The sequence below is a fragment of the Trichechus manatus genome, unplaced genomic scaffold (genome assembly GCF_000243295.1).
Source record: "Trichechus manatus latirostris isolate Lorelei unplaced genomic scaffold, TriManLat1.0 scaffold00015, whole genome shotgun sequence".
Lineage (NCBI taxonomy): Eukaryota > Metazoa > Chordata > Mammalia > Sirenia > Trichechidae > Trichechus > Trichechus manatus.
In genome coordinates this window covers 16,321,156-16,345,592 of record NW_004443951.1, presented here as the reverse complement: position 1 = coordinate 16,345,592, position 24,437 = coordinate 16,321,156, and the positions used below count along the sequence as shown (strand labels likewise).

The 24,437-nt window shown below is 51.9% G+C and overlaps 1 protein-coding gene across 1 annotated transcript in view; it reads right to left on the bottom strand.

Moving 5' to 3' along the window:
• RIMS3 (regulating synaptic membrane exocytosis 3) overlaps positions 1 to 24,237 on the bottom strand; it is a 36,903-nt gene extending 12,666 nt beyond the window's left edge. Inside the window, exons 1-3 of the mRNA XM_004371889.1 lie at positions 24,187 to 24,237; positions 6,450 to 6,548; positions 1,509 to 1,756 (exon numbers count right to left, since the gene is read on the bottom strand). Coding sequence (XP_004371946.1) covers positions 1,509 to 1,725 — 217 coding nt within the window. The 5' untranslated portion in view covers positions 1,726 to 1,756; positions 6,450 to 6,548; positions 24,187 to 24,237. The remainder of the gene's footprint in view (positions 1 to 1,508; positions 1,757 to 6,449; positions 6,549 to 24,186) is intronic.
• Between the last annotated feature and the right edge of the window lie 200 nt (positions 24,238 to 24,437).

Genomic DNA, 24,437 nt, shown 5'->3' with positions numbered 1-24,437 from the left:
AAAATCTATTTTAAGGCCTAGAAAAGTCTCCCACCCCCCAGCCCCAACTGGAAGTCTTGATGAGCATTCTCCCTGGATCCTTCGGTGCCCCCACCCCCTCACCACCCCCATCCGGCTGCCTATTTGAAGGTTTCTTGGGGAAGTTGCTACTCTGAACAAAATAAGCAGGAAGAAATTTTAAAACAAAACCAGCTGATGTCTGGGCTGGTGCCACAAAGTGAGGGAGATGGGCCTGGCAGGGAGGGCAGGCTCCTCTGGGATGTGGGGTCCAGGTGTGACTGTGTGTGATAAGCCGGAACAAGCTGGGTCACCTACAGGTATGAGCATAACTGGGATTCCATGGCTAGATGTCTGAGAAGGTATATTTATCAGGATTTAGCTTTAAGGTGTATGTGAATGTGGTTTTGTGAGGTGAGTGAGTGTATACATATGGTGACATGTTTGTGGCCATGGCCTGATGTGTGTGCACGTGTGTAACTGTGTTCCTGTGATCTGGGTCTGTAGATCTATACTCATGGAACTGCAATTTGCATGGCTGGTTTTATCTGTGACCATGCACAGTATGAATGAAGAGTCCCTGGGTAGTGCAAATGGTTAAGTGCTCGACTACTAGCTGAAAGGTTGGTGGTTCGAACCCACCCAGTGGAACCTCAGAAGACAGGCCTGGGAATCTGCTTCCAAAAAGTCACAGCCTTAAAACCCCTGTGGAGCAGTTCTACTCTGCACACGTGGGATCATCATGAGTCGGAATGGACTGGACAGCAACTAAAAACACCACCTTGTCAATGAGCATATTGTGCTTCCCTGTCAGTATGGGTGTTTTTCCTGAGCACTACTGTGTTTACGTGACTGACTGTGAAGAAGCTGGCACATGACCCGCTGTGTAGGTCTTCCCTATGACTTTGTAACAGACTCATGTGCTGTGTAACTACATCTGTGTGGCTCTTTGTATTTAGGTAATGCAAGGATTACAGGTGAGACCGAATCCTGCAGATGTGTGTGTCTGTGAGATTGTGGGGTCACTTAGCATGGTGTTAGGAACATACATAATGGCTGTTCAGTAAATAATTACCGATTAATGTGTAAGTCTCTGTATGGCGGCAGCAAAGTTTAAAGGTTCAAAGCATGAATTCGGAAGCCCAACTGCAGGGGATTTGAATTCAGGCTCCACCACTTACTAGCTGTGTGGTTTGGGGCATCTTATTTCCCTTCTCTGTGCTTCAGGTTCTCTACCTTTAGTACCTGCCTCATAGAGTTATATGGGGGTTAAGCGAGTCAGTACATGTATTGGACTTAGAACAGTGCCTCCTATATGGAACGTGCTAGATGTAAGTGTATGTGGGTGTGGACAGGTGACATACTTGACCCGTACACAAGAGCGCGCACGAGTGAGGGCAGTCCTTGGGTCCCCTGCTGGCAAAAGGTGTACTCCCCTCCCCCCACCTCCACCACCTCCTACCCATCCCTCTGCCTCCCGCCCTGCCCCTCGGTGTCCCATGCCTCCTCACCAGCCTGGGGGAGCTGGAGCGTGCTCTTGCTCCACTGGGTCAGGCCCACGATGGCCACCATCTTGGCGCCGAGGCTGCTGCGCCGCTTCTTGGCGGTGGTGGTCCCGGCCCCGCCCCCAGCCTGCTGGGCTCCGCAGATTTCGCCGCTGATGCTGGAGCTCCGTACCACGTTCCTGGAGGCCGCGGCCGAAGCCGGACCCGGCTCCCCGTTAAACATGGTCCCCTGGGCGGCAGGGCCTCAGGCAGCTCTGGGGTGGGGCGGGGGGGAGACAAAAGATCCCACGTCAGAGCCCGAGCCCACTGTACCGCAGCTCCACCACTTCCTAGTGGTGCGAACTTGGACAAGTCGCTCGACCTCAGAGGGCCCCGTGAGGTTGTGAGGATTAAATGAACAGACGTAAGGGGCGTGTACAAGGTCTGGCTCGATTAATGGGACTTTAGGGCGTGGCTGTGAAGAAATTGGCACATGACCGGCTTTGTTGGTGATGACTGAGGCTGTGAAGTCAAATTGCCCGGGTTTGAATTCCAAAGGTAGCTCTACACTCTAAAAGGAATCCTGGTGGCGCAGTGGTTAAGCGCTGGGCTGCTCACCGAAAGGAAGGTGGGTGGTTCGAACTCAACCGCTCTGCAGGGTGTAGGGGGCGGGGATGTGGGGGGGAAGATGTGGCGGTCGGCTTCGTAAAGATGACAGCCTTGGAAACCCTATGGGGTAGTTCTACCCTGTCCTACTGTCCTGTAGGGTTGCTGTGAGTCGGCAATGGGTCTACACACTAGATTTGTGGCCCTGTGGCTGAAAACATGTTTGTGTTTCAAGGAACACCTCAGCAAAATGAAAAACAAAGCACTTACCTCATAGATTTTTATAAGAATTCAATTAGATAGTGCATGTAAAGCACCTACACCAGGCAGGTATGGTGTAAACATACATTAAGTGTTAGTGATTGTTATTTTCATAGCAAATAATAAGAGAAGGAAGAACAAAACTGGTTCCAGCCCATCCAGACTGTGGAAGGGGTTGTCTTGCTCCAAGGTGGTGGTACAGAAAATTATAAAGAAGCAGACAAAAATCACCCTTAATTGCATGACTGAGAGGCAGCCATTATAAGCATTTAAATCTATTCCCTTCCAGTCTCTTTTCTATGCATTTTTAAAAAATAATTGAACTCATACTGCAAATACAATTTTATATCCTGGTATTATTTTTCATTTAATATTATATCATAGGCATTTGCCAATGTCATTAACACTTTGTGTAAAGATTTCAATGCTGCCATAATATCCCACTGTATGAAGGTAGAATAAATATTTCAATATGGTTACCTCTCAGACCAGGTCTAACTGTCTCCCTTTCTCTCTCTTTTCTTTATTTTAAGTAACACTGTAATAAACATCTTTCTACACTGATTTTGTCTGCTTATTTTCTTGGGATTGAGTCCCAGAAGTAGAGTGACTGGGCCAGAGGGTGTGGACACCGCAGGTAGCCTCCCCAACATCCATTCTCCCACCCTGCTTCCTGACAGAGTGCTGGTTTTGTCCAGGAACCACCTCATCCCTTGTTTTAGAGGCAGATCCTGATAAGTTCAAGCCAGCCAGGGAATGACATTGCCTCGGCAGCTCTTGCTGGTCCAAGGTGGGTATATAACTAAGTTGGTCCAATCAGACTTAAGGGGAAGATTTGGATTCCATGCTTATAAGAGAGATGAGTGTCTCTGTCTGTCTCTCTTTCTCTCCTCCCGTGACTCCTCCCTCAGAGACGACCCAGCCCTAGGATGAAACCAGTGTTGTTGAGAGCAGCACAGTGACAGAAAGGACCTCAGGTCACACCTGGAGCCAGTTATGTGAGATATATTTTCCATTGCTTAGGTCAGTTAGGATCAGGGTCCTCTGTTACATCCAGAAGCATCCTACCTAATACTGACAGCATACATGTTTTTGGACTCTTGGAATATATTGCCAAATTCCTCTCTAAAGTGTACAAATTTACTCTCCTCATCAGCGGCATTCAACAAATATTTGAGCCCTAAAAATGCCAAGGCCTATGCTGAGTGCCGAGGAGACAGCAGTGAGCCAGGCCAACTTGGTCCTGCCCTCCCAAAGACTCCAGTCCAGGAGGGGAGACGGAGAGTAAATAACTAACCACACTATTAAATATTTAACGATGGTTACGCTAAGTGCTAACGAAGAGGAGAAGAGGGCTCTGGGAGCCGTTGCTGGGGAGCAGGGGCAGCAGGCATTGGTGGTTCTCTTTTGTACAGAGGTGGGCTCCAGCTGCCAGGCTCTGCAATTTGGCTGCAGAGTCGGATGTGGCAGTGGGTGTCCTTTGCTCCGGTAGAATCCAGGAAAGGCAGCCAGAGTGGTTGCTCTGCACCCAGCACCCTCCTGGCCCTGCCCCGGCGTCCAGTGCTTTTCCCCAGGCAGCTGCCCATCCCAGGACACGGCATTTTGTTTGACCCTCTGCTCTCAGGCCTGTTGCCCTTCAAAAGGGACTCTTAAAAGAACATAGGAAGGAGGGAGGGGACAAATGGGAGTGGGAACGGGAAGGTACCACTCTGGCTGGTGAGGAAGACAGTCCCCAGGCAGCTGAGACAGCCACCTGGTCTCCTGGGCAGCATGGAACCTGCTGGCCTAGCGAATTAGGGCTGACAGTGGGGATGAGCCAAAGCCTTGTTTTGCCTTCTTTGTGGCTGTCTGGGCTGTTCTCGCTCACCCTGTGGCGTGTGCAGAGCCCCAGATTGCATTTCTCCATCTACCCCCATCAACACTGCAGCTAATGGAAAGTGGCCCTGGACTGCAGCCTGGGATGATCTCTTCTCTTTAGTTTCCAATCCTAGTGCCAGTGTATGTGTTTTGGGGTATCCGCACGGGCCTTTTGGTGGAAGGTGGGAGAGCGCTTATCTGACCCTGAGAATCTACCACTGTGTAAGTCTAATTTACTCTTTATAGTATGTCTGTGAGGTGTGGAGTTATCTCCACATAGCAGGTGAGAAAACTGAGTCTCAGAGAAGTCAGGGACTGACTTATCCTAGTCAGCTAAGCGGCCAGGCTTGGACTCGAACCCAGGCCTCCGGTTTCCACAGAGAGACAGACACCCTCAGCAGCCCCTGCTCCTTCAACCCAGAGCTCATCCAAAGATGTGTGTCATCCTTCCAGTTCAGGGCTTTGTCCCTGGGTCTCTGGGCTCTTGGAGAAGACTGCAAGGAAAGGAAAGTATCTATTATGAGAACACCCCTCTGGCCCAGGTTGGTGTGAACATGTGAGAGGTGGCAGAAATCCCACCCAAACCACAGCTAGAGAAGCAAGTGGTTGCCTGGTGCTACCTCCAGGACACTTGAGAGTCCCTCCACCCCCACCCCTAAGGTCCCGTGGGATGAGAAGGAAAGGGGGGAGGGGACAAAATTCCTGACCCTGCCAACCCAGGGGTTCAAGTTTCCTCCTGAATAATGAACGGCACTGACAATCAGATGGTTTGACATCCAGGACTCTGTGCCACCCAGAGTCGCTTTCTCATCTTTAACTACCCAGGGATCACCCGCGGGGTCTGGAGAGTTGGTGAATGCTTGGCAGGCCCCAGCCAGGCAGGCTGCTCTCCAAGAGGGCAGGAGGAGCCAGGCCCAAAGCACTGGACCCAAGGCGTCAGGGCCTGACACCCTGCTCCAGGAGTCCTGCCTGGGAGGTTAGGAGCCAGGAGGCAAGATTAGAATGTGTAGAGACTCCCTGTGTGACCTTCGCTGGGCCTTGGTTTCCTCACCTGTGTGTAAAGCAGAGGGGATGAACTGGATGATTTCCAAAGGTCTTTCTAACAGAGAGGGCTGGAGTCTGTGAACGCATGGTGCAGCGGAGGGCTCGGAAATGGGGCTCAGGAAGGGCAAGACAGAGAGACACACCGGCTCTGGAAGGAGGGGCATCTGACTGCCAGCAGCCCTCGGGCCATCAGACCATAAGGATGAGAAAGGGGCAGCAGGCGGAGGTGGGGCAGAGCGGCGAGGACACAGCATCTCTCACACTGGTGGTGCTAAAGGACTGCTACATGAGCCACAGCCTTTCCACCAAAGTCACCTCAACACCCCCTTCTTCTGATAGGGCTGTCCCTTTCCCAGCCCAGATCATGTCACCCCAAGGAAGGAGACCCTCCCACGATCTCCCTGGCCACAGAGACCTCACTCTGAAGGGCCCCCTGCTGACTCCCGTCTATACTACAGCAGCAGCAAGAGAACTTGGGTTTATCCTCCAGGGTAGAGGGTTACTATCCTCCAATCCAATCCTGTCAAAACTCCATGCTAGCAGAAACCTTCTAAGCTCCCCAGGAATAAGCTGAGTGTTTTCAGCTCTCAATGTTTGGCCTCCACCTGGGGTCTCAGTACCCTCAAAGTCCCCCAAACCCTCTCCTGAATCCTGACAACAGCCAGACTCAGGCTCTGCCAAGCCACGCTGGGTTCCTGAGTCCCTCTGACCATGTGTTCAACCAGATAACAAGCCTTTTTTGAGAGTCAGTGAAGCCACCCAAAAGCCTGAGCTAAACGTAGTCACCCATCCTTTCAAAAGGAAAAGCCAAGAAGCTGTCACAGGGTGATGGCCCGTTACACTGGAAGAAATAGCAAATAACAGAGGCTCTAACCAGCCCTCCCCATCCTCCACCCACAGTAGACATCACTAATCCATCCCTCTTTCCCATTGAGGCCAGATTTAACCTCGGAATTCCTCTCAACACAATGCCCCAGCACCAACTGATCAAAAACAGCTGCATGAGTTAAAATTGACTTGCCTTCTCTATTCCAGCTTGAGCCTTCCATTTTGCAGAGTAGGAAATCAAGGCCCAGAGAGGGGAAGGGACACGCCCGGGGTCACACAGGAATTTGGTGAGGATTCCAGAGCTCCAAGTTCCCATGTCAGTGGTCAAGTGCTCCCTCCCCATCCCCCACCTCTAAGAAAACCCAAACTCACCGAACTGATGAATCTGAGCGTGGTGTTCCGCATCCCAAGGGGCTGTGCCCCTCCCAACAGCACAGCCCTAGGGCATTTGCACGAGACTTCAGTTAACTTCTGCCCAGACACCAATTTTCAAGAAATAAGGTGAAAGCAACCAGGGCCGGCTCCCAGGAGGAAGTGGTGTGAGAAAAGGGTCTGGAAGGGAAGAAGGAGGCTTAGAGGAAGGACTAGCATGACATCTGTTCTCAAGGGCTTCCAGTAGTTTCTGAAGTAAAAAGAAAGACTTCGGAGCTAGCTTGGACAAATCATTTAAACTCTGAGTCTCTGTTTCCTCCTTTGTAAAACTGTCCAAACTCTCGGGTCCCCTAATCTACCTTTAGGTACTTTAATCTGAAATTGCTGGTGCTGAAGCCCCACACACAGTTTAAAGACTTTTAAAACATGGGAGTAGCATATGGGGTCTTAAAAGCCTGTGAGCAGCCATCGAAGATACTCCACTGGTCTCGCCTCTTCCGGAGCAAGGGAAAACGAAGAAAACAAGATACAAGGAAAAGATTAGTCCAAACGACTAATGGACCACAGGTATCACGGTCTCCAGCAGACTGAGTCCAGTACAGCTAGATGGTGCCTGGCTACCACCACTGACTGCTCTGACCGGGATCACAATAGAGGGTCCTGGACAGAGCTGGAAAAGGATGTAGAACAAAATTCTACCCACAAAAATAAAGACCAGATTTACTGGCCTGACAGACTGGAGAAACCCCAAGAATATGGCCCCCGGACACCCTTTTAGCTTGGTGGTGAAGTCACTCCTGAAGTTCACTGTTCAGCCGGAGGTTGGACAGCCTCATAAAACAAAACAAGACTAATGAGGCACAGCAGTCCAGGGACAAGGACTAGTAGGCAGGAGGGGACAAGAAAGCTGGTGATAGGGAACCCAAGGTTGAGAAGGGACAGTGTTGACATGTCTTGGGGTTGTTAACCACTGTCATAGGGCATATGTGTACTAACTGTTTAATGAGAAACTATTTGTTCTGCAAACCTTCATCTAAGGTACAAAAAACAAAAAAAGAATTATCTATATGACATCAAACTGACAACAGCAACTCAAAAGGTTTGATGGGAAGCCTGGAGGCAGTGAGTTGAAGATAACGGTGATGGAATAATTTGGAAAAGAATAGTGAGAATAGCAGCACAACTGGAAGAATGTAATCGATGTCACTGAATTGTACATGTAGAAACTTTGGAAATAGTGTAACTTTGGCTATGTATATTTTCACCAAAAAAAAAGGTCCTCCAAGGTTGAGAAGGGAGAGTATTGACATGTTGTGGGATTGTTAACCAATGTCACAAAACAATACGTGTACTGACTGTTTAATGAGAAACTATTTGTTCTGTAAACCTTCATCTAAAGCACAATTAAAAAAAAATTAAAAAAAAAAAAAAGACTTTTAACACATGGGCAACTCATCCAGGCCAATTGCTGAGGACATGCCCAGCAGTCAGGAGTGTGTGTGGCAGGAGGGAGCACTCCTAGCTGTCCCCCAGCCATGTGACCCTGAGCAAGTCATTCAGCTTCTCTGACCCTCCATCTCCTCTTCTATGAAATGAGTCTAATTGCTTCCTCAACCTGCTGGACTCTCCAGGCTAGACTGCGGACCAGATGAGATAATGAGGTCCAGGAAAGCACAGTGATTAAAAGCACAGGCTTTGCAACTCAAAAGATCAGATAGGAACCCTAGGGGGCAGTGAGTTTATGTTAATGGAGGAGGAACAACTCAGAAAAGGAGGGTGAGAATGGTTGCACAACTCAAAAAATGTAATCAGTGTCACTGAATTGTACATGTAGAAACTGTTGAATCAGTGTATGTTTTGCTGTGTATATTCTCAACAACAACAACAACTAAATAAGTTATAAAAAAACAAAACAAAACGAGGAAACAGGCTTTGGTTCAAAGATAGACTTAAGTTTTAAGCCGCCACTTACAAGCCGTATGATGCAGGGCAACATCCTGAACAAACCCTCTGAGCCTCATTGCTAAAGTGGGGATAGGAATGTCTGCCTTAGAATTATTAGATGAAATATTACAAAATAAAGATTGGCACATGCTAAGTGCTCAGGCGAGTAATCATATTATTATTATTAATAATAGTGACTTTATAAACAGTAAAGGATTGAACAGGTGTTTGTTCTTATTGGCCTGGATTCCACACCAGGTGCAGCCACATCAGGCGGAGGCCCAGAGACTAACAGGATCACCTCCCACCGACAGCTCCCTGGACCTCTTGGTTTAGGCGGGCCCTAGCACCATGAGGCTGTGCCTTCCCTGCCAGCATCTCAGTGCCTAGCCCCTTGTTGGATGCTGGGTCTGGCATTTGAGACTCCCGCTCCAACTCCAATCCCACCCGAGGACTGCCCATCACATCACCCATGCCAATCTGTGCCCACGTCAGAGGCCAGTGCCTGCCTCCACAGAAGGGGCTGAGGGTTCTCTCAGCTCCAGCCTTTGCTTAACCCACGCAGGGAGAGACAGGTGGGTGGCGGTTTGTACGTGGGGGGGTGGCAGGCTGGGCCAAGGACGCATACAGCCAGAGAGGGAAGCACACTATGCTGGCCCCTCTCCTGGCTATGCAGATCTTTGTTTCCCCCAAAGCAGGCTAGCATGCACGCAGACACACACACTGGGAGAAAGACAGGACACTGACTTTCAAATGTGTGATTGCACACCTTCCAGACCCACACAGACGATACACACTTAAAGACACAAACGTGTAGATAGATAGGCACATACATCCCCACCCAGATACTCATCAACACAAAGGCACACAGAAGCACCCACACTGACAGCCACAGGTGTTCAGACTCATATGTGTGTGTACACCGCACACACTCACGCACACACCCTCCCCTAGTTCCCTGCCCAGCCCAAAGGGGAAGGGAGAGGCCCATCCCCTCAGTGGGCAGGGAAGTGGGAAGTGTCTTATCAGGAGCTGTGAGTTCCCTTGCCTGAGGCACACACACCTGCTCTGAACAGGTGCTTGTGTGAGCTTGAACACACACACACACATACACACACAGTATCACCCTCCTGGCCCCCATCCCTCCCGGACTGGACAAAGGAGCTCATTGGTGAGGTTTGTGGTGAGGAGACGAGAAGGCTGGCAGGGAGCACTGCTATCACCATAGCTACCAGGCTGACCCACTTCTCCACCCAGCCTGGCCCGGGGGGACAAGCAGCTTTGGGCAGGGTGGGCCCTCTCCCGTTATACACGGAAAGGGGTGACCCTCTAGGGGTGTGTAGAAGGATGGGCTGAGCACAGACAGGTCCTGCATAGGAAGACAATACAGACAGATTCCAGATATCCCTGAGGGGAACAGGCAGCTGAAGACATGGCTCCTGCAAGTCCTGGCCTTGGTCCCTGCCAGCATCAGAGCCTTTGGCCTCACAGGCCCACATGAGTCATACACTTGCCTTGGACACATTTTCAGCCATGGTCCTCACGGATGGGGGCCAGCGGGTAGGATGGTCAGGCTCAAACCTGTGTCCCAGATGCCAAGGACTCAGGACACCCAAGGGTGAGGAAGGCCCGGAGTGGGTGAGTCTTGTCTCCTGTTCACAACAGGGTTCCTGACGGCAGGGCTTTGCCTCCCCACTCCGACCAGCAGCTGCTGGGGGCATGGCCACATCTCCCTTCCTCAGACAGGGCTGTCATGCGTCTTCTCTCAGCCTGGGGGCTCCTAAGGATATGGCCATGTGCCCTCCCTGGAAATGGGGACATAGAGGAACAACACAGCCCTCAAAGAGCTCTATCTTGTGGGGAGACAGCCTACAAAGCAGAACAGACCACTCCTGCTGGACACCCACCCCTAGCTTCCCATTTCCTTCAGGGTAAAGTAAAAACTCCTTGCCAAGGCCCATAGCCTTAAATCTGACCTGGCCCCTGCCTTCCTTCCTGCCTCCCAGCTCAGCCTGTGCCTCCTACCCCCTACTCTGTATCGCAGCCTTCTTTTCATTCTTTTCCCCCCCGTCTGCCTGGAATGCTCTTCTCCAGCCCGCCCTCACCCCTTGCTCTGAGGGCCTCATATGTGTCTGTCACACCTCCTTTGCCTGGCTAATCCCTACTCATCCCTTAGTCCCAATTTGAACATCATTTCCTAGGAGAGTCTTCCCCGATGAGGTTAATCCCTTTGTCATGCTCCCCAGCACTCTGTACTGTCCCCGCTATTCAAACTTGCTCAGAGCCTGTCTCCTGTACCTCATCCCCTGACTGTGAGCTGCTTAAAGGCAGAAACTATGTCAGCTTCTTCATCCTGAATCCCTAGTGCCTAGCACAAGTCTAGCACACTGTAAACCAGTTGCCGTTGAGTCTATTCCAACTCATGACGACTCTATGTGTGTCAGAGTAGAACCGTGCTCCATAGGGTTTTCAGTAGCTGTTTTTTCAGCAGTAGATCACCAGGCCTTTCTTTGGAGGCCCCTCTAGGTGAACTTAGACCTCCACTTTTTTGGTTAACAGTCAAGCGCATCGACCATTTACACCACCCAGGGACTCCCTAGCACATAGTTCCCATTACCATTGAGTTGATTCCAACGCCTGGCAACCCCACGTGGCACATAGTAGGGCTCTATAAATATTTGTTGAATGAATGAATAGAAATCTAAAATAAACATTAAATTAACAGTCTTTCTAGCTGGATAAGAGAATTGTGAGTCATTTTTATTTTCTTCATGTGACATATTGTGTTTTCTAAAGTTTCTACTTTAGACTGTGTATTAATGCTACAATAAAGGAAAAAAACACATATTAAAGTAACTTTTCAAAACACACATTAAATTAACAGACATTTCCACCAATGTGTGTTTTGTGAAGAGGGAAGAGTTCCGCTTGATAACTGCTTTTTTATTGATCAATTGATCCCTACTCATGTTGCTAGAGTGCTTTCTAGAGTCAGATTTACAGAGCTTGAGTTCTGAGGCCTTGCAGGACATAAAGTCCAGATGGGAAGGGTAAAGGCAGGACATATGTCCCTCTCTGCCATCTCTGTCATCCAACCACCTCCTATAGCTTATAGCATCTGGCCAGATGTGGCACCTTCACCTGACAGGGGCTTCTAGACTTGGCACTTGAGAATACCACCAGCCTTGGCCAAAGACCACCCCAGTGCAGAGGCAAGATCCTGCCCTCCGTGAATGCACAGTCCAGTACTTCTCAACCTTAAATGCGCACATGAATCACTCAGGGATCTTGTTGAAATGCAGACTCTGAGTCGATGAGTCTCAACAATAGCACTCCTGAGATTCTGCATTTCTAACAAGCTCCCAGGTGATGCCTATGCTGCTGGTCCTCAGACCACCCAAGGCACTGAGAGGTACAGATAAAACGCTCTGGTTGTTCTGCAGAAGGAACGAACACTTCAGGATGGGGAAGATCAGAGAAGGCATCAAGGGGGAGTGCATCACAGAGCACCACAAAAGAGAGGTAGATTTGGAGAGGCAGAGGTGGCAAGAAAGAGGCAGGAACTACCTGGAAAGGTCCAGAGAGAAAATGTTATGCTCAGAGCCTGATGAACAGGGCAGTGCAGTTGGAGCAGGAGGTAAGTTTGGTTGTGGAAGAGAGGGCTTGAAAGGTGCAGTGGTGCCCCACTGCAGGGCCTTGAATGCTGGGCTAAAAAGCTTGGCTTTGGTCCTGTAGGTAGTGAAATCCGACATGACGTAGATGTAATGTTTTACAGAGGTCAATCCGACTCTGAGTGCTGAATCAAAAAGCCTGGTGGCAGGAAGAGCAGACAGGAGGCTGCTGCACACACGTGGGCAAGAAGGGTGACGCTGCTTCAGATAGTGCAGGTGTGAAGAGGAAAGGGGTGGGCAGGAGTCGTGGGGGTGCCTAGAGTTAGTGATGTGGCAAAGTAAGGGAGAGGAAGAAAAAGTAAATCCAAAGTGATTTACAGGAGGGGTGCGGGCTGAGAGGTGCCATCAGCACAGCCTGAGGTCCCAGAGGCAGAAGCCGGCTTAAGGGAAAGATGAGTGTGAGGTAATACTGCAACTCCCAGGTATAGGCACTGGGCAGGTAAGCAGATTCACAGAGCTGGAGCTCAGAAGACCAACACGAGTGGGCAGGGTTTGGGTGTGCTCTCCAGACGGGTAAAAAGCGGGGTGTGGAAAGGAAGGAGAATGCCCAGAAAAGGGTGCAGAGTGAGAAAAGGATGGGAGGTAATACCCACAGTTAGGGGTGGAAGAAAAATGGAATCCACTGCAGGAGGGAGAATCAGTGGTTGAAAGTAGGAGAACTCAGAGAAGATGCCACGAGTACACATGTGGCCAATCCAGACACTTTGCAACACCCTGACCTTGAGACCTGCCAGCCCAGGATGCAGGAGGAAGGCCTCCTAGATACAAGGTTGGGGCTGAGGGAGTGCTCTATCACCTGCCTAGGGGGAAGGGGAAACCCAGGCCTGAAAAAGAGCACAGCTTGCATGGAAAGCCAAATTTGGATCCCTAGTGAAAGGGCTGGCTCCCTGTTATGGATTGAATTGTGTTCTCCAAAAGTGTGTATCAACTTGGCTGGGCCACGATTCCCAGTATTGTGTGATTGTCCACTATTTTGTCATCTGATGTGATTTTCCTATGTGTTGTAAATCCTACCTCTATGATGTTAATGAGGCAGGATTAGAGGTAGTTATGTTAATAAGGCAGGACTTAATCTACAAGATTAGGTTGTATCTTGAATCAATCTCTTTTGAAATATAAAACAGAAGCGAGCAGAAGAGCCAGAGGTGTGCATTTTTTGGACCCGGGGTCCCTGCGCTGAAAAGCTTCCAGACCAGGGGAAGACTGATGACAAGGACCTTCCTTCAGAGCCGACAGAGAGAGAAAGCCTTCCCGGAGGTGGCGCCCTAAATTCAGACTTCTAGTCTCCTAGACTGTGAGAGAATAAATTTTGCTTTGTTAAAGCCATCCACTTATGGTATTTCTGTTACAGCAGCACTAAATGTCTACAACACTCTCCCAGGGAGGGTCTGAGCTGCAGTGGGGTCCCAAGATTCCCAAGCCTCCCAAGCACTCCCTCCAGCTCAGCCCTGGCACAGGAAGGACAATCTCCCACACAAACACATATGTGAGTGTACACCCACACTTGAACACCTACGTGACTACAGAACCTCAGAGCAGAGAGGGTGGGGGAAGAAGTTTCTGGATCAAAGCCTCACTGCCACCAAGGCAGGCGGTGGCCACGTAATTTATTATCCAACTGGAACCCTCTGAGAGTGACCAGGGGTGCTATTGCTGATCACACTAGGACAACAGTTATAAATTAGGGCCGTCCCAGGCAAAGGGGGTGTACAGGATCCCAACAATATGCCCATTTGGTCTCTCTGCTCCCCCTTCTCAGATGGGGTGGAGGAACTGACAGGCAGGTGGTAGTGGCAGGCAAGCTCATGCTGGGTGGCAAGGGCCCTGCTGAGGGCGCTTGTGGGTGGGCAAAACTCCCCCTACCGGCCCCGCCATAGCGTGAGCACCCATGCCCCCGCCGGGAAAGACGCAGCAGCACCAAGGACAGCGACGGTGGCGGCTTGCTCCCAGCCACCGCCCTTCCCCTTGACGCCGGTTGCCCGGGGCGGGGCGAGAGCCAGAGCTGCCGACTCGGCCAGATCAATATTTCAGGGGGGAAGGGGCTCGGATTACCAGCACCGCGCCAAGCCGGAAGGCGCCGCCCGAGCGCGCGCCACTGCGCGCCCTAGGGACTGTCCTAGCGAACCCAGCACACCCGCAGCCCCAGCCCAGACACAGACACGGTCCCTCAGACACGTACCGCCTTCCCGGCACACCGCGCCCCCCTCGCAATTCCCAGGGCACAGAGACCCGAGCTAGCGTGCCACACACGTTCACAAGGCCACTCAGACATACCACATAGCCCGCACGCCCTCCACAAAGATGCACCCACCACACCCCACATGCATGCCCCTAGACAAGGCGCTCAGACATACCACACAGCCAGCACACCCTCCACAGAGATGCACCCGCCACACCCCGCATGCACGCCCCTAGACAAGGCGCTCAGACATACAACGCGCGCGCACACACACACACAAATTATGTGCGTCACAGACACATGTTCCGTTGAGATGCATTCACCCAAACCACATGCACATCATACAGACACACAAGACACCCACCACACACACATACACACACTCAAACGCTGCACAAAAACTCACAGATACGTTATGCAAAGATACATCCACCACAGACACACGCGCACACACACCAACACACTGTGTGCGAGGACTCACGCACGTGCGCAGGTACACACGCACACACACGTACACACTATGCCTCCACAGAGACCCTCAGACATTCACCACGGATGCACACATCCAACACTACCCAGGCCCCACACCCTCCTGGTGCCCAGGCTGGCCTCCCAGTAGGCATGGGACTGGGGAGGGGGCAAGCATGGCTTTCTCCCTCCCTCCCGTCTGCCTTCCCAACACTCTGGCCCTGGCCTTGGACCCTGTGGATAAATCCACTTATGTCCTCCGAGGCCTCCTGGAGTTCACCCCAGGGGCAGGCAGCCCAAGGCACAAAGAGGTGGGTAAGAAGAGGGGAGCAGGGGAAAGGGGACCCTTGAGACTCCAAAGCCTCCTGGCTTCGCCAGCTCTGGGACTGAGCTCTGGTGCAGGAGGCTCCTGGGACTAGCTCACCCTCACCCGTGGCTCCCACAGCCCCAATGCTCCGAGGCTTCCACAACCCCAGTGCTCCAAGGCCTGTGTTGTGTGAGGACCAGGAGAACTCTGGAGTCAGCAGCTCCCGCTCCCCCAGGAGCTACCAAGTCCTAGCCTCAGAGACGAAAGTGCATCTTCCTCCACCCAGACACCCCAACTCAAAGAACCCCCCTGGCAGGCAGGCTCTGGGGACAGTGGGCACAAATCCCCCTATCTGGAGGACAACTCTGGCAGGATTCTCTGAAAGAAACCCAAGCCATGACATGAGGTGACAAGAGGGGAGCAGACTGGCAAAGCAGGGAGGGGCCTCCAAATTTGCCAGGTAGGTGGAAGGAACCTTTGAGATTATCTAGGCCAACAGTGCAAGTCCCTGATGTCCTTGTGCCACTTCCCAATTTTGCAATGTCCGCATAACACTGTGTGCCACCTCAGTGATTTCTGCAAATCCTCATAGTCCTGCACTGCTCATTATTTATTTTCTTTAAATTGACATTTTTCACAGAAACACATTTATTCTGAATAGTAACTTTGTGTTACTACTGCAAATGGAAAGTCAATATCATTTCTAATAAATAGAAAATGACGGTAAAACAAAGCTACATTATTAAATTTTAGCTACACAGAGTTTCCAGCCAAGCCTCTGAGCCTAGCCTGCAAACTCTCTATTAAAAGGGGAGGACAGTGAGTGTTCCAAAGGTGTTAAAGACACACTAGCTCTGAACTGATACTTTCTTCCTGGGATAATCCTGGACCTAGTAGAGTTGAAAAAGAACCAACTTTCTCACTATGTGAGTCAAAGTTATGTAATGGCAGGTCTGTGGGCCACTAAAAGTCACTTTGTGTCCCACCGAAGGTACCACCCCACACATTGGGAAGCTCTAGCTTGTCCATCTCCTGCAGGAGCTCAGGCACAGTGGCCAGCTGGAGCCCTGTTGTCACAGCCCATCCTGGTAATAAAAATTCTTTAGAAATTGCTCCGTTCTTTCCTATTTACAAAGTATCATCACACCCACCATCTAACATTAGCCTCACAGCAGGAATTACCTTCCCCCTTTTTGAATGAGAAAACTGAGGCTCAGAAAGGTTAAGAGACTTGTCCAGAGTCACACAGCTAGCACAGGGTAGCTCCAGGAATAGGATACCTCTGGACTCCCACCCAGATGCCTTTTCTACTCTACCTATGTATATCCACCCATCCCCCAGTTGGGAGCCCTTGCTTTGGGTTGGCCCTATGCTGGGCAGTAGGGAGAGACAGAGGATGGTAACCTGGTATCTGCCCGTGAGGCCCTCAATCCCGAAGGGCAAACAGGTAAGTGAGTAAGCAGCTGAGGTTAAGAGCTGTAAAGAACTTTTACTCTGGAGTCACACAGCTGTTGTGTCCCTAGCCTGTTAGTGCCACCTTGCTGTACCTCGGTTTTCTTATCAATAAAATAGGGATAATAATAGTATCCATCTTACAGGGTGTGAGGATTAAATGAAATGCTTTGCACTTGCCTACTAACTAAAAGGTTGGTGGTTCAAAGCTACCCAGGGACGTCATGGAAGAAAACCCTGTGGAACTCAGTTCTACTCTCTACCACATGGTGTTGCCAGGAGTTAGAACTGACTTGACAGCAATGGATTTGGGTTTTTTTGTTTGTTAGCATCTGATACAGAGTAGATGCTCAAAAAATGTTTATTATTAGGGAAGTACAAAGAACAAAATCAATACAGGTAAAGAATGACTGACTAGAGGCAGGATAGGCATGGAACGGTTCTTCATAAACCAAACCCGCTGCCGTTGAGTCGATTCCAACTCACAGTGACCCGACAGGACAGAGTAGAACCACCCCATACAGTTTCCAAGGCTGTAATGTTTATGGAAGCAGATTGCCACATCTTTCTCTTGTGGAGCAGCTGGTGGGTCTGAACTGCTGACTTTTAGGTTAGCAGCCGAGTGCTTTAACCACTGTGCTGTTAGGGCTCCTTCGGTTTTTCATAGAGGAAAGGAATCAAGTTAAGTCTTAGAGGATGGATAGGATTTTGGGAGCAGCACTGTCCTGACTGCTCATGTCCTCCTCTTTCATCTCGCTCCGCTTCAAAGACAGAAGAGAGAATTCAGGGTCTCATCTCTCTATCTCTGTTCAGGACTCTAAATTACATTTTGCAGTTTTTTCAGAGCCTGTCCTGGGTACTGCTGCCCCAGGGACAGACAATTCCAGGTCCCCTTTCTCCAGGCACTGTCCAGATGGCAGGTTGGCAGCCAGGTCCAACTCCCTGCACACATCCTGGCAGTCTAAGAATTCCAGTAGATGCCTTGCCCAGCTAACAAAGATCCCTTTCTCTGAGATGGGTACCAACAGCCATGTTTGCAGGTCTGACTTTGTGACCCTTCCCAACTGGCTGCTGTTGATTGGACCAGAGTGGGCACCTGACCCACTCAGAGCCAATCAGATCTTCTCCTGGGAGTTTGGACTTGGATCTGCCAAGCCCTGAGTTCTTGCTCTAAATGTGGCTGGAACCCAGGAACACAATACAGGAACTACAGGTGGCTCAGTACCTGGAAAAGCAGAGAAACTCCAGTTATGGAGACAAAAAGGCAAAGACAGCTGGCAGGGAGAAACACAGACATAAGCAGACACAGAGAATGGCTGCTTCAATTTCTCCTGGCCTTCCAGGTCCTGTCTTTCCTGAGGCTAATGATTTTCCTGCCCCTCAGTTCCCAGGAGTCCCTTGTGTCCTCATAATAAACCCTTCTTTATTACTGAAGCTAGCTTGAGTGGGTTTCTGTATAAAAGCAAAGAACTAATTAAGACAGCGGAGAAGCCGGGAACCAGAGATACACAGATGAACAATCCTGTTCCTGAGCAGGAGCATCTCAGGTTAGTGGGAGACAATGAGTAAGAGATGTAGACTTTGTACAGATGTGACCGAGGGAGAGTGGGGCTAACTGTCCAGGGAGGGGCAAGAGGGTTCAGCAGAGACTTCACAGCGAAGGTGGCAGTTGAGCTAGTTTTGAAGAATGAAGGATGTTCTCCAGGGAGACAGTAGGGGTGGGGTGGGGGAGCATTACAAGCAAAGGGAACAGCAAGTGCAAAAGTACAGAGGCACAAAACCACCTGGCGTGTTAGAGGAACTGCCAGGAGTTCAAAGTGTGGTTGGGAAGCAGGGGAGGCGAGGCTGCAGCAGCAGTCCACACAGATCACAAAGGCTTTGACTATCATGCAAAGAAGCAGAGGCCCTTTCCTGTCAGCAATGGAGAGTTATTGAAGTATTTTAAGCGGGGGGGGGGGGTACGGGACAGAGTCGGTCCTGTGTTTTAGAATGATGGCTCTGGGGCCGTATGGAGAAAGGACTGGAGGAGGTAGGCCTGGAAGCAGGGAGACCAGTTAGGATCTGCGGCAATGGTCCATTTATTCCTTTCATTCATTGACTAACTTTGTTGTGTACCTACTATGTGCCAGCGCTAGGCAAAACAGGATTCCCAACCCCACGGAGTTCATAATCTAGCAAGAATGAGAGATGATGAAAAAGCAATTCAAGCGTGATCCGTGTGGTGAAGAAGTGCAAGGTTCTGTGCTGATGGTGGGGCGGGGGAGGTAGCATTTAGTTTCTAGTTTTTAGGCGCCCCTGTGGAAATGACATTCGAGCTGGTATCTGAAGGATAAGTAGGAGTTAGCCGGGCACCGGGAGGTGGGAGGGGGGAGGATTCCAGGACGAGGGGCAGCATGTGTGAAGGTCCTGCATGGGAGGGAGAGGATGAGTGGTACAAGATGATACACGAAAGGTCGGGGAGGGCCAGATCATGCAGGGCCTTATAGGCTATGTCCATGGCTCTGGCTTTTATTCCAAGGACAATAAGAAGTCTTGGAAGGGTTTTAAGCAGAGAAACGGCACGATCAAACATTTTATCTTTAGAAAACGAAATGGGGCAAGAACAGAAACAGGAGACCAGTTAGGAGGCTGTGACGGTTCTCTGGGTGAGAGATGATGGTGGCCTGGAACAGGGTGGTGGGGAGGGAGAAAGCCCATGGGCTCGAGAGACATTCAGGACTAGCAGGACTTTCTGAGGACCGGCTGTGGGAGGTGGGGGTTAGGGAGAGGGAGGGGTCCAGGAGAACTTCCAGCATTCCAGCTTGAGCAAGTGGGTGGATGGTGATGCCAGAGATGAGCTGGGGACACCGGAGGCAGAGCAAGTTTGGGCGGGCTGAGCCAGGGAGCTCGGTTTGGACCTGAGGCTGATTGAGAGATGTTTCTGTGTAGTCCAGGAGGCCATTAGACATGTGGGTCTTGAGCTCAGAAGAGATCATTAAAGTCAACAGAGTAAATGAAATTACCTAGGGGAGGAGGGGAGGAGAAGGGAATATACAGTGAGAAGAGGGCCTGGGGCACTTCTGAGGAACCATGGGAGCAAGGCTTGGGGGTGGAGTGACCAGAGGCCCTGAGCTTGGAAATCAGAACAGCTGAAATCCAGTTACCTTCTCTCAGCCCCAACAGGCATCTGGCTTTGGCTCTTCTTCTCCTGGCCCAGCATCACTGATTGGCACAAGCATTTACCAGCTGAGAGAGTCCTCCTGCCTTCCCCACTAAAATCTTCTTCCTGGGCAAACTCCTAGTTATCCTCAGACCCAGCTTGGGTGGCCCGTCCTCCAAGGGAAGACTTCCTGGTCAAGGCCCGTGCTCTGCAGTTGGACAACCTGGGTTTGAATCCCAGCTCTGCCACTTGACAGCTGTGTGACTTTACTCAAGTAACTTAACTTCAATTTCTTCATTTATACAATGGAGCTAATAACAGTGCCTACCTTGTAGAGTTGTTTGAAGATGAGCAGTTAAAGTGCTAACAGATTACCTAGCACATAGTAAGCACTAAATAAACATTACTGTTACTAACATCCCACCCACCTCACAAAGTTAGTCATGCCCTCCACCTTCTACCTCCTCCACTTGGGAACTCTTTGCAGGTCTGTGTCTCCCCTGCCTCTTCTTCCCCTCCCCCCATATAATTTGCAGGGCCCGGTGCAAAACGAAAATGTGGGCCCCATTCTTCAAAACTATGAAGAATTTCAAGTGGCTACAACAGAGCATTATTAAACCAAGCACGGGGGCCTTCTGAGGGCGGGGCCCTGTGTGACCATAGGCTCATGATTCCAGTCCTGCCCCCACCCTCAGCCAGCCTAGAGCTGATGTCAGTCTCCATGCGGTAGAATAAAAAGCCAGCTGACATTGAGATAAGGCTTTATGATTTCCATCTAGAATTTCACCTTATCCTCCCCACAGAGAGATGGCATCAATCCTATTTTATAGTCCAAGACACTGAGTTTCAGAGACAGGGTGTGCCTAGCCAGAGGTCCCCCAGCTTGTGAACTGCAGAGCTGGGGTGTGAACACAGCCAGCCAGTGCCAAAGCCCTGCGTCTTGCCCTTTGGCTCCCCAGGAGCTCGAGAGAGGCTGGCCCCAAGGGCTGAGCTTCGTCAACAAGGCTGCGATGCACCTCAGCCCAGAGAGAGGGAGTGGGTAGGACTGGGACTGGCCCTCTCCCTCCTGGGGCAAGTCACATAAACAACCTGCTCCCTGGGTACCAAGGCTGCTGCACAGGGAAATGGGTAGGAGAGGGCAAAAGGTCACCCATGGTGAGGGCCCTTTACCCCAGCCCGCATTCTGGAAATCTGGCCCTGTCTTCTCTGCTTAAAACTCTTCGGGGGGCTGCCATTGGCCTTGGGATAAATTCCCAAGTCTTTAGTATCCTGCTAGACCAAGGAGGTCTGGCCTGGCTACGCTGAGGTCTGCCCACTCTCAGCCCACTCTCCCACCGCCATCCTCCCCACCACACCAAGTTTGTTCCCACCATCACCAGGGCCTCAGCACACTCTGTTCCCCTTCCTCTTCCTTTCTTTACCTCATCAACGCCTGCCTTCCTTCACATCTCAGCTAAGATGTCACCTCCTCCAGGAACCCTTCCCAGACTCCTGAGGGTAGGCGAGCACCCTAGGAACAGGTTCTAGAGGCTCCCTAGATCCCTCCTTTAACACACCTCACCTGTGTAATTACCTGCTCTGGTCGGCTCCTGCTAGAATGCAGGCTTCGTGAGGGCAGGGCTGCCTGGTTCACAGAGGGGCTCAGTGACTGACCCCTCCCTCCTGAAACGGAGGCAAGACAGCCCTGCACGCTTTCTCCTCTTCTCTCCACTCTTCCCCAGCCCTTTTCCTTGCCCAGGCATCTTCAGCGCGCGGTGTGAGGAGCCCAAATTTGTAAAGGGAAGCGAACCATCATTTAATAGTGCCCTCCACCTGCCAGCCCTGGCTGGGTGCTGTACATCCATTACAGCACCTTTCAGGTGGGAGTGGGGGCAGCGTGGGTATAAACTGTCCCTATTTTCAAGGGGAGGCTATGAGGCTCAGCAGTTGCAGCCACCTGCCTGCACTGGTAACAGAGCCTGGAAGTAGAAGATACAGGATTTGAACCTAGGTCTGACTGATGCCCAAGTACCTGGTCTCCTCTTTGCCCCAGGCCACGCAGTTCCCATGACTCACCATTCCCAGCCAGCTCACCTCCAACCGCAGAGTAGTTATTTCTAAGCTGTGCCCTCAGTTCACACACACCCCAGCGGGTGCAGCTCCTCTGTCAGGTCAGCAAAATACCAGAGTAGGAGACAGCTCCACTGTCAGCGAGAGGCCAGAGCAGAAGTCACCCTCTCCCTGAGATCAACACAATGCCAGTGTGGGAGAGACACCCCCATGTCAGCCAAACACTAATGGGGGAGACACCCCACTGTCAGCAAAACACCAGCTCAGGAGATGCATCCTGCACCCCATGTCAGCAGAGTGCCAGGAGGAAAGACACTACCACTGTCAGCAAAATGCCAGTGTGAGAGACACCTCCCTACATTCCCCTCTGCGTGTGCCCAGACATGGTTTGGGGTACACAGAGAGCATCCCCCAGGGTGGTGCTCCTGGGGTGGGGGGAGGCTCCGGGCTAGGCTGCTGCTGCTTGGGGGAAGAGGCTGTGGCTGGGGAGTGGGGTGAGAGTTCTCACATGGCACTAATGAAATCAACCACCAGCCTCCCCCCCCCACCACCTTCCCCAGGGACCCTCCAGGCTCCAGCTGATGCAATGCCCAGGCAGGATAATTGTTTTCTTCCCTCCTTAAAGGGCTAGCTGCTGTTCCAGCTGCTGATATCACCCAGACCCCTGACAGACCCCGCAAAGCACTGGGAAGCGAGAGGAAGAGCCCAGAGACTACCAGTTTCAGGCCTGGACTCCCACAGAATAAAATCAAATTAATATCCAGACACCAGAAGTGTGGATGAGCAAAGAGTGAGGGAGTGATAATAGTTAAGACAGTGACAGAGCCCTGGCCCACTAGAACACATGCCCCCCGCCACCCACAAAGGGCTCACAAGTGCCTTGCTCCCTACTGGATCCTTAGCACCTGGCTCCCGCAGGGCTGCCCCAGAGAGTGCTTGGCACAGGGGTAGCTCATGTGTTCAGCAGTTATTTTCTGAGCTCCCCTGAGTGCCAGGCACCCTGTGAAGCAGCTCAAATCTACCATCTCATTTACTTCTTCCAGGAGACCTAAAAGGTAGGTCTGTTTTACAGAAGGAGGCTCAGAGGAGGGGAGTGATTTTCTCAACATCACACAGCCAGGAAGTGGCAGAGCCTGACTTTGAAGCCAGGTTTGCCTGACTCTGGTATCCAAACCCAGCAAAGTGTCGGGTAGGTACGGAACCCCAGGGCTGAGGCCTTTAAGCCAAACAACCTGGCACAGAGGGCAGGGAAGGGGTCTGTGGGCCCTAAACAGGCTCCAAAGTGCACAGTGCTTGGTTTAAACACCAGTTTCATGGACCCGCTCCCCAGAGGGACTCTGCCCACCTCTCCCCAACCAGAGAATGCCCCATTAGGCTGCCCAGATACCCCCAGGGACAGTTGGCAGCTGCAGATTACAGACTAATTGGTGGCTGGCAGCACTGTGGGGCTGGCTAGTTAACCACTCGGTGACCAGGCCCAGCCCAGGAAGGCCCTCCCCCTACCACTTCAGGCCCCAAACCTAAGGCCTCCAGGCTTAAGAAGCCATCATGTGCAGGGGACAGGACCAAAGGGGCAGCAGCCTTCCCCACCACCACACACACACAGACAATACCTCCGGGCCTGGGGTTAGATGTTGACAGTGCCCTAAGTTCCCCAGCCCTGAAGGGCCACATCCAAACAGTCTCTAGGTGGCAGTGCCAGCCAAGGATACTTGTTCTTTGATCTTGGGTATGACACTGCCCACCCCAATCCAGGACCACAGCAGCTATGCTCCCCCACTGGGTTTCCAGACCCAGGACACTGGGAAGAAACCCACTCCTCAGTACTGGGCTCTCCAGAGAAGGTGATGGGGGAATGGGGTCCAGGAAGCCAGGAGGCCAGTCAGGGAGGATACCCACCCCCTGAATGTGTGGGTGCCCAGGTTGCCCATCAACGGTCTTGTCAAGCCTTCCTGCACCCTGCTCCCCACTGTGCTATTGACCAACTGCTTTTTCCAGCTTCCCAGAAGCCCACTCTTTCCACCCTAGGGCTGGAGTGAGCACCACCCCTTTTCTTTCATGGGCAGGGGTCCTCTAGACACCATAATGGTGTCACGTTTGGAGGAAAGTGTGGCTGCTTCTCAACCAGGGCATGAGCAGGAGAGAGAAAGGCAGGCTGCCTCCCAGCTCTCTTTCCAGGATGAATTTTAAACACTTTCCAAAAATGCCATCCGAGGCACTGCTGTTGAGGATCAGGGCCCCAGGTGCTCTGAGCATCAGCAAAGAACTCACGACTGAGGCCCCCACCGCGTTTCCCAGGCTTCCCCACACACCCCACGCCCCCCTCGCACCTTAGCCCCTACCCCACAACCATCATACGCACTGTGCTCCTCCTGACGAGCCCCCGCCCCCCAGACCCCCCACACTCAGTCCCTACGTGGCGCCTCACGGCCGGACTCCCCCCTCCTGGTGATTCTTCCGGCACCTGGACCTCCTCAGCCCCCTCCCCATGTCCACTCCTGGCGAGCAAGGAAGGCCCGCTGACTTACCCAAAGGTGGGGTCGGGGTCCAGGTAGGGAGAGGGGCTCCGCAGGCCGAGGCGGCACTGCAAGGCGGGGCAGGTGCTGCCCCAGGACCCCGCCCCGCGGACCCGGCAGTGGGCGCGGCCCGGCCCCAGGCTGGCGGTGGACTCCGAAGGGGGAGGGACGCGGGGCGGGGAGGGGCGGCGAGAGAGACTCACGGGGGCATCGCCCGCCACCAGGCCGGGCAGCTCCACTCCGCCCGCCTACGCTGCCGACTC